At 35.4% G+C, this 11203-nt stretch overlaps 1 protein-coding gene across 1 annotated transcript; it reads left to right on the forward strand.

Moving 5' to 3' along the window:
* Positions 1 to 2050: 2050 nt before the first annotated feature.
* LOC145685289 (histone-lysine N-methyltransferase SETMAR-like) lies at positions 2051 to 2428 on the forward strand. The gene has a single exon (XM_081757658.1). The coding sequence runs from the start codon at positions 2051 to 2053 to the stop codon at positions 2426 to 2428; it is 378 nt and encodes a 125-aa protein (XP_081613784.1).
* Positions 2429 to 11203: the final 8775 nt, after the last annotated feature.

Genomic DNA, 11203 nt, shown 5'->3' on the forward strand with positions numbered 1-11203 from the left:
AGACGAAGCGTTTTTTCGAACCAGGGGAGTCTCAGGGAGGCGTTTACCGTGACATATAAAAGTAGTAGAAAACGACCGATATTAGCGTCGAATTAATAGTTTTCGCGGTCGCTGTGTTATTTTTCATAAAAAAGATGACCGAGAACTTCATTAGCAGCACTGCTTGTAGCTCCTATGGTAAGAAGTTGAAGGTACTAGCTGGCTTGTCTTAATACTGTACGTATAAATATCTATTTTGATTAATAATCACTACTAAATACAAGTACAGCAACTAAGCTATATATGGTGTTTTTAATTTGTAATGTTATGTTTTTGTGTTGGTATATCGGTACACGAAAATATGGTCTTCCTTTTCGGGAGGTTTCATATTAAAATTAGTTTATTTCTTTAGAATGGAAAACAGTTAGATACGTAGTTCTGAACAGCTATTTCTTTCATGTCAGGAAAATATGTTCTACATTTTCAAAACACGTATCAACATAAATAGGTCATAAGTGTATACAATTTGCCCCCATTCTCCCGAAATGAAAGAAGCTAGGTACGTTACTGGCAGAAACCCAGCAATTATATTGTCTTTATCGAAACTTTCATCAATATAACCTTACTCTTTAACAATTTTGTTTTGCATCTGGAGCCAAGGATTGTCTGGTGTAACGTTTCTCAACCCTTTTTCCGTTGGGGCACATCAAAGTAGGTTTCAAACTTTCGCGACATCCCTGCTTGTGATTTTTTCCTTAGAGACAAAAAAGCAAACACATAAAAGCACATACAATATATTTCATATTATGGAACAACTATGAGATATAAATCTCACAAGCAAATTACGTAAGACTCTTGAATAGAAACATATTAACTTAAAAATTACTTGACTTTTAAACAGGAATATAAGGAATAAATATTGCCATCAGAAATATAAGAAGACATCAAACTTAAAACTAGTGAGATATTTATTCCTGGCTATTAAGACATTAACAGTCTTATGCAGAGTCGTTTTGACGTGTGATTTAGTCATACTAAAGGCTTGACTACTGCAGGAAACATAATGCTAGTCAAACTCTTTAGTATGGCACTAATCACGTGTCAGAACGACTCTACATAAGGCCCTAAAGTCTCGCGACACACCTTCAGTGTGGATCGACTGTCCATCGGCGGCTGGCCACCTCTGACGTAAGACCCAGAAGATAGCTGGACATACAATTGCTCTTCGACATTATCAGTTTTGTACCAAAGAAGAAGATGCAAAAGGGAGCTACCGCTAGCAGAAGCAGAAAAGGCAGAGCCGAACAGATAAAAAGGAGATTGAGAGGCAGCCAAAAACCAAGCAGAAAAAGCAGAGACAAACAGAAAAAGGAGCTTGAGAGACAACTAAAACTAAAACCACGAAACAAATAAGAGAAAGGCGTAAGCCCTCTCAAGTCCGGAAATTTCTTTGCGAAATTCTCAAAGCCTTCATTCTCACCGTCATGATTAATCCAATTGGGCAGAAACGCGTGATTAACTGTGAAAATCATCACCATCAAAACTTTGAGACATATTTCAGACTTTGACTGTTTTTGATTTTTTAAATGCTTCTGCGTACACTATAAGTCATTACTCGGTACCATGTTTATCATATCGTCACAGGCCCGTATCCACGGGGGCAAGAGGGGGCCGGGCCCCACCTCATAAACTTTCACGGTAGGGTTGCAAATGAACTATAATATTGTGATGAAGTATATGATTGGGTCGGCCCCCCCCCCTAAATTTTTGGGCTAGCTACGGGCCTGTATCGTTTTAATAAATCATATAAAATAACTTTATTAAGTAATAATAATTAAAAATTTATTGTCATTCTTATTGAAACATTTGAGTTGCGAGCGGAGCGAGCAAGAAACTCAGTAACAAATCTATTTCTTTGCAAACCGAATAAAATATTGATTTTATAGGGTGCCAATACGTTTTCGGGGGACGCGTCGTTTACTCATTTCAAATACTTTTCTTTCTTCTTTCTTGTTCGACGCCCTCTTGCTATCAGAATCCGGGGCGATGACACCGTTCCCCTCCCCTAGCTATGGCTCTACGAACGATGATTGAAGAGTACTATGCAAGTCTCCTACGACAGCTGTGTGATAATATTCGGGAGAAACGTTGTAGAAAACTGACAACAGGTGGGCCTCTCCATCAAGACAATGTCTCTAGCCACAAGTCAGTCATCGCAATGGCAGCAATTCACGATTACATCTACAGATTTGACTCCCACCCACTTTGTTTGCTTAATTTGGCACCTTCTGACTTTCGTCTCTCTCCAAAACTTAAAAAGAAGTTGGCAGGTACTAATTTTGATATTGATGATGACGTTGTGGAAACCGTAGATGAAATATTACACGCCTTGGACAAGTCATTTTTTACTAGCGGTATTAACGAACTTGAATATCGATGGGCAAAATGAGTTAATTTATCAGTGGACTATGGACTATGTTGGTGATAATTCAGGTTAGTTTAGTTTAGGCTAGGTTCGATTTGGTTAGGTTATGTTAGATCTAACAAGTAAGTACTTGTATCTTTGTAAGTACTTGCATCTTCCATTTCTCCTATAAATTTTACATTCTTTTACGTACTTCTGGATCCCTTCTGCTAAACATTTACCAATTAAACAAATAATTGTTTCTTTATATTTTATTAAAACATTTTTTCTTCATTTTAATGAAATATTTATTTACTTTAAATTCATTTAATTTCAAGTTGATTTTAATTCTCGTATGGAACTACAAATAAATGGAACTAAATAAAAAATCTACTCTAAGTAAAATGTGTAAGCGTCTGACATCTGGCGGTAGAATACAGAACATAGCTCGATAAGAATACCGTACGCACCTGACATCTGTTGGCCAAGCTAGAAAGGTTGCAGGAGATTCATATTGCGTGTTAAATTAACTTAGTGACTGATTGGCGGCAGTGAAGTCGAAGTTACATACTAACTAAAAAAGCAAAATGTTCAATAGACAGTAAGCAATTCACCGGATATCTTGCACTTTTCTTAGTTGTTTTGTTGTTTCTTGTTATGTTATATAAACTGTATATAAAATGAATCCTGACAGACAGATTGATCAACGCCAAGACCAAACCCACTGGCGTCTCTGGCATGTAAAATTTGGGGGGACATCAAGGAAAGTGATTTAAATGGTACTACCTAGCCCAACCTGTTTATTATCTTTGATTCCATGTGTTACCTTTCTGCTTACCTTCACGGACCCCCTTAGGTATATCAGGAACTCTGTTACCTATTATATTGCAAATAAATAAAATAATTATTACTTATATGTAGTTCTGTCGTTAGTAAATAAATTAAATTAGAATAAAATATTGAATATTTTGTACTCCAAAATATTGTGGGGGACGCGTCCCCCCGCCAGAGACGCCCATGACCAAACCGCTTAGGTTATGAACTTGAAATTTGGACAGAGCATAGGATTTGAGATATATGGACACACTAAGGAAGAATTTTTGTAATTTGGCGGGGAAGATAGGGGAAAGAAGTGTGGTAAGTATTATCTCAAAATCCCCCATTATCTCGGAATCTCTGAAGATTATAGAGACATGAAATTTTGTATTTGAACTAGTAGATGTCCCCTCCTATAGATGGCCGAGTCAGCAAAAAATTATCTTGTTTTCCTAGAATTCGGTGTCATTTCCTGGAATTGGGAGGCAAGTTTCGACAAGCCTTTGGTTGCTATGTTCATAGCCTTTTATGGGTAGTACAGAAGCGCGTGGGAAAATTTTGGTTTATCTGAACGTGTATGAGAACAGTTTGTTGTTATGGTGATAGTCTTGGATGGTCATACTCTTGGACGAATCATAGTCCTATCAGTTATCATGATCGAAGCTTCCCAATTGATTGATTGATTTTTGCTTTTCGTTATGTATTGAATAGCTAGATGCTCTTGGCCTTCATAGTCTTGGATGCTCATACTGTTGGACGGGTCAGAGTCCTATTAGTTATCATGATCGAAGCTTCCCAATGGATTGATTGATTGATTTTTGTCTTTTCGTTATGAATTTGAACCCCCAAACCACCTCCACTTCCTCCTGCGAAGAACGTAAGGGAACGTTGTTACTATGTTCATACTCTTGGACGGCGAAGCTTCCCAATTGATTGATTGATTGATTTTTGCTTTTCGTTATGTATTGAATAGCTAAATGCTCTTGGACGGATGAGAGTTCTATTAGTTATCATGGTCGAAGCTTTCCAATTGATTGATTGATTGATTTTTGTCTTTTCGTTATGGATTTGAACCCCCCCAAACCCCTTCACTTCACTCCCTCCTGCGAAGAACGCAAGCGAACGTTGTTACTATGCTCATACTCTTGGACGTCTATCACGTTCGAAGCTTCCCAATTGATTGAATATCAAGCTCGAAGCTTCTCGATTGATTGATTGATTTTCGTCTTTTCGTTATGTATTGAATAGCTATTTTGCATAGCGAAGAGCATACTTAATGTCTTAAAATAGTCAGTGCTTTCTCATCGAGAATCGAACCTGAACACTAAATATGTTTTCATTTTGAAAGCTCTCTCATTGAAATTGAACGCAAGACCAGTACTTCACGATTTAGAGTTGAATTAATTCTTGCATGAAAAAAAAAAGAATTTCATGTATTGGTTTTAGCGTAGCATATGATATGTACATTGTTCGAAGCTCTTCATTTCGAAGCACTATAACACTTTCAAGTGTTCAATGCCCCCTTTCTCTCTCTTTTTATCATCGAGAATCGAACCCGGACCAAAGTGGTATTAAAACATAAATAGGGAAATTGAAATCTTTTATTATTTTCACATAAAATTTGTATTTTGTGATCGACCAATATGGTAGGATTTTTAAATTAGTATACTAATGTTGTTGTTATTCCGATACTTCTCTTTTAGGAGTTAAGAAACTTCATTTAGAATGGTTGATCTGAAAAGAAACCGTACGGACGTCTTTTTTTTTCGATCACAGTACAACGTACGTTTACGATGAAGAAAGTTGTGTTTGTAGATTTTTGAATTTATCAGAAAGTCCATACGGTGTGAACCGCGATCGAATCAGGGACCCCCAAAATACTGGATGTAAATCCTCTATCACTGAGCCATCATACTCGTCAAACCATAAAAAAAAAAACACAGACACATATGTGAATGTGTGTTTTGCTAGTCTCTTTCTTTCTCTGTTTGCTAGTACATTGAACTCATCTTAAAATGGTTTAGTTTCAAGAGCAGCAGATAAGATAACATTGTCAAATGTTTTGATGATTCGTAACAGACTGACCTTCAGCCCTACCAAATGAATGATAAAAGGTACAACACATTTAATTGTATGTTAAAGAGTTTTAGCCCTATAGTTGACTACTAGACTATTGGAGAGGGAAAGTGATGATGAGAAATGATGAAGTGAAGAAAGTGGGAGGAAACGGGAGAACTCCCAAGGAAACCCGATCATACGGTGTTTGGACACCACAAAGTTCACTTGTCTGAAGTAGAATTTGAACACGGTGCTTCATGCATTACAGGTGAACGCTCCGGGAGAGCCCAGAGGAAATCCACGTACACGGTGTTTGCTCATTATAAAGTTCGTCTGTCGGGAACAGAATATTGAACCTGGGACCCCTCATCATCATGTACCAGAAGTGAACGCTTTATCAGTGAGCCACTGATGTCCCTGATGAAAAAAAAAAGTATAAAATATGATAAGAAACACATCCGCCGAGCTAAGATGCCCTCCAAACAATGTATTTGCTTTGTGTTTTCCGTGTTCCATAGAGATGAAATTCTAACGTTAAAAACACATACATATAAACGAATTTGTACGTCTCACAATAAAGCCAACAAGGTCTGTCTGTCTTTCTGTCTGTAAATGAAATCTTTGAACAATGAAATGAAATCTTTGAGTTTTACGTCCCACAATAAAGTCAACAAGGTTAATGGGAAATCTTTGAGTTTTACCCACTGGAATGAAAGATTAAACTATATTACTCATGCAATGATTGTTTGACACCCCTAAACATTTGTCCCTATACTTGTGAAATATAAATGTAAATATATCTAAGTGTATATCTTTTCTGTCTGTCTATCTGTATGATGAGCATAATCATGGTACGTTAAACTGAAATATTTTCTTACGTTTCGAACGTAAGAAATATGTGAAAGTTTGTGTGTGTGTGTGTGTGTGTGTGTGTGTGTGTGTGTGTGGCTCAGTGATAAAGCAATGACTTATTCTTTCAGATGATTACTTAGTATAGTAGAGCATTGTTCCACAACCCAGTGCATGCGGTCCCTAGTTCGATCACCGATCAAATAAGCTTATAATTTCTTATTACTAATTGTCGTGCACTGTGACAAAGTGCATGCAGCCCCCTAGTTTCATCTCCGAACATCGTGTCCATGAGTTTCATGATCTACTCATACATTCTCATTCTACTAAGTATTCATTCATTCATTTGTCTTAATCACCCATCTCCCTCAGCATAATGGGCATAGTCGTGGTACGTTAAACTGATTTGAACGTACCTCTAAATTGAGTTTTCGTATTTGCTACGGAATAAGAACATCATATTGTGTTAAGTAATAGTTTTCGCAATCATTGAGACATCATGCCCTTTGTAAGAGAGAGAAAGAGAGAGAGAGAGAGAAAGAGAGAGATGAAATATTTTTAGTTTAACGTTCCGCCTAACAGAATTTCTTCGTATTTCCACTCTTCAGTGAAAATCAACGTTGCCATTTTCTTTTAACATAACATGTTTTTTTGAAGGTACATTAGTGACAATACTACGCGTCTCGGATGTTTGTGTTTCATTTCGAATTTGAAAAAATGTACTTGTCGATTTGCGACTTATGTCTTTTCGTACCGAAAAGTTTCTCCATTCGTTGGCAAATAAATCTAAAAGTAATAATTTTTTCTTCACGAACTATGAGAATTGTCTGAAACAAAGAGAGATGTGTTTATGCCCTTATTTATTATTATTATACTGAACACCTAACATTACCATCAGCATCATCATCATCATCAGCCTTGAAGAAACATGAATCTAACAAATTCCGAATTCGTTATCTTTCTTTTTTAGAGTAATTAACTGAAGGTGTGATGATTACCAAATCTGAGGCACGCATACCAAGAAGCTTCAGCATTTGAAAAGCGAAGTAGTGATTGTAAATCCTTTACCACTGAGCCACCATACTCCTCAAACCTAAAATGTAATAGGTTTGTACATCATGTAAAGACCCCCGGAGAAATAAAGATACGTCCCCATAAATATACCCTTTCTCGGTAAAAGGACATATGATTAAGACGAAAAAATATTAGTTGATAGAATGACAATGTGAATAAACGTTATATCACTGAGACATCATACATCCTGAAATCCATTGAATTTATGAGTAGAAGAACAATACACGTACTAGAAAGAAAAGATACATGTTCTTCTAACCTGACATAATTGCTTTAGAAAAATAACAAAGTAGAAGTAAACAGGAGAACTAATGATCACAGTTTTTTTGTTTACCACAATTACCTATTAACATGAACTCGGATTGAGACAGGAACCACAAGCACCAGAAGTATTCACTTTACCCATGCCCTTATCCACAGGGATGACGAGCGCCCCTAAAATTATCACGGTAGGCTTGCAAATGAACTAAAATATGATTGAATTGGGTCTTTCCTAACTTCTACTGCCCATCTCCCTACATTTGGGACTGACTGTTGCCAATCTACCAATGGGACTCAACCATTGATCCATCATGGCCGTTAAAAAATTAAATTGTGATTACTCATCACTCTTTTACAAAAAGTTACGAATACCGTCAGCGAACTTTCCATTGTGATAATACCAAGGAGACAGGAGGCTAATGAGGTAATGCTTAAAATTACTAATATTTGGAGAACATGTGAGCCATGATTAGCAACCAAAAATTGGCATGTCCATGCTCCCTTTTAGAAAATTTTGTTCCAACTGGACCTGATTCAAAACGTTAGTGGTTACATTAGATAGTATTTGCAAAGATGTGATGTGCACAAGAGTAACATGTAATCGTTTCTTAGAAAATTAATTACTTTTCAAAACGAAAGTCTAACATTAAAAATGAATCGAATGACTTCATTAAAAGATTGAAATCTATTGTACACGTTCACCATCATCATCTTTAAACATCACAAGTTTACTTTTTAAAAAAAAGAATGAACTACATACGTGTGAAGATAAATATTAAACCAAGACATTCGTCAACAAAAATGAGAAGTGTTAACGTGATGTTCTGACGTAATGCTGAACAGCAAAAGATAGCATATATCTAAAGAAACACTGACCTATCCTATATACAGAAGGAGTAGCAATGTAATATTCTGCGATATAATACATGATTCATTTTTATATAACTCTGCACATGTCGACATCAGGTCCGCAATTTGAATTACTAGCGAAAAAAGATAGCAACACATAATGGCCAATAAGTTTTGATCTACATTTGTTGGAGAAACAGTAGATCATTATTACGTATAGTCATATAATCTTCCTGTACACACGAAAAAGAAAGTATTCTTCAGCTGACAAATTTTCTTTTTCGCATTAATTCGTGAACAAATGAATTAATTTGTTTTCACGTTATCTTTGGAATAGTTATAATTTGATAACTTGTCAAGTCGGTACTGTAATAGGAAAAGAAATTTTCTCAACTGTTTGTATGGGCGCTAAATGATTATCCGCGAAGATGTATTGCTTTTTTAAGACAAGTAAGAAAAGGTAATTCAGATGACGAATTACAATAGTCTTGTGTTACGTTTTTTGAACAAATCTGAGAAAGTGGGTAGATCTAGCAATGTAGTATTCTGTGATATAATACATCATGCATTTTTACATAACTCTGCACATGTTGATATTAGGCCCACAATTTGAATTACACTATTAAAGATGTACCTAGACTTATATTCTGTTAATCGAATCTGTAACTGTAACTGACCACTTACACTTCGAAAAATTGCACAAATCTGAAATTTTCAGATGAACCTTTAATGCGAAAAAAAGTTGCATCACGTAATGGTCAACAAGCTTTGATAAGTGATGACACTACGGATAAAAAAAATATCTATATCCTCCTAACTCTAGCAATTCCCCCAAAGTCACTGCTAACAGGGGTAATATAAATCAAAAATCATCGCTGATAATGGGCTTGCGTGTACAAATTTCTAATTTCGATATCGTTTTTTCTAAAATATATTGGATCTTGGATCAAGTTATCACAAACTTTTTTGAATGTACCTATGTTTTTGTATCATCTCGAATTTGAAAATGTACTTATTGAATTGAGACTTGCCTCTTTTTGTATCGAGAAGTTTCTCTCATTTTGTTGACAATACTAGTTACCCTAGTAATAGTATTTTGAGGTTTCAGCTTTAGATCTTCATAATAAATCTTTTAATCCCCCTTCATTTGTACATTTTGTTTCTACTTTTATATCTCTGTAGTTATTAGATAAAACATAAAATGTGAACGTGATTTAAAAACAAAGATAGAGTAGGAATGTTGAAAGAAGCATTTAAATAAGAAATAACCCATCTTGTGAATCTTTGAATAAGAAGTTAGAAACATAAACTCTACTCACACACACACGATGTTTGTACACCACAAAGTTCACTTCATGGGAACTGTGATTAAAATCGAACCCGCACACATCATTTGAGGTACAATTCATGTTCATTTCTGTTCTTTGTTTACTGTAATGAAAAGGTATGTTCTGGGTCAGATCACCAACATTCCTTAATATTCCGAATTTTCTGTAAATTTTGTCTAATGTGGACATCTTCCTCATCACAAAAACTTGGGCGAACTAGTATTGCTCATAAGTCTCGGATGTGTGTGAATTATTAATGCTCATAAATCTCGGATGTTTTTGTATTGTCTTGAGTTTGAAAATACATCGTGTTCGTGCAATTGCTATATCAATTTAAAGCTTTTATATATGCCACATGTGACATTAAAACAGTGTCTGAGGACTAAAACTTAAGTGAACTAGTATTGTCTATGAATATCGGATATTTCTGTTTCATTTCGAATTTGAAAAAATGTACTTCTCGATTTGCGACTTATCTCTTTTTCGTACCGAAAAGTTTCTCGAATCGTGTCATATTTTGTCAGACAGTGAAGATAGGAACAAAGGAATCACTGGATGGATTATTTTACAGAGAGGAATTACAACCTGTGACGTTATCAAAGATCTAGATATTCTATGCTTGGTCGTCCTTCTACCTTTCTCTCTATCAACATGGATTTAATAAAAAAAAGTCGTGAGAAACACTAAAAGTATTTCACATTATTGCTTATATTTCTCATGGCTTTCCTTTTCCAGTTTAATAAGACCACGATTCCAAAACGACTTAAAATGAGCTGAAGGAGCGAGCCATTTATGAAACTCAACTCGACTCGAAACTCGACCTGAAAACAGTAACTCGACTCGAAACTCAACTCGAGAAAATTACATTTGACTCGACTCAAGCCTATCCCTAAGATTTACGCATGTAATCTACGATTTTACGTACGCTACATAGTTTTTTCTTTGTGGCATCAAGTCTGTATATAATTGATTCATATTGAGCCTCAAAGTCTTTCAAAATCCTCAACTTCAGTCCATATAATGGAAATTTAATCCATTTTGAGAAATGATGGATAATGTTACGTGTTGTGTGTCATCTTCTTTTTTGTCCATTGACTTATAGAGGATTTATTTTTCTTTCTTCTTTGAAATGAACTGAAATGTTAATAATTTATTCTACTAATATCTTCTTAAAATATTCCTTACTTAATAAAAACTAAATTTTGGTAGATCTACATCAGTTGTCTGAAAAGCATTGTCCTTTGAAGTTCAAAATTTGAGAATACACTTGTGATTTGAAAATAACGCAATGAAACTTCAAATACATATGATCTGCCATTTTTCCGGTAACAGAATTAACCTGTAACTGTAGAACAAGTATTTCAAACTTGTGGACTGCATGTGGCCCTTGAATCATTTCTTTGGGACCCTCGGTTCACCTTTAGAAAACAAGAAAGAAGTACTCGTATATATATATATATATATATATAATGACCCAAAAGTAGATATACAGCCCCGTACTGATCAGCTCATGGAATTTTCATTTACTTATTACAACACATACATACAATATATTGACTTAGTTTCTTCATTATTTGCTCTTAAT

Source organism: Thermobia domestica, chromosome 5, assembly GCF_964235325.1.
Source record: "Thermobia domestica chromosome 5, izTheDome1.hap1.1, whole genome shotgun sequence".
Taxonomy (NCBI): Eukaryota; Metazoa; Arthropoda; class Insecta; order Zygentoma; family Lepismatidae; genus Thermobia; species Thermobia domestica.

What these genes read in the sequence shown, in the direction of transcription:
- LOC145685289 (XM_081757658.1), top strand. Translation starts at nt 2,051, where the DNA reads ATGGCTCTACGAACGATGATTGAAGAGTACTATGCAAGTCTCCTACGA.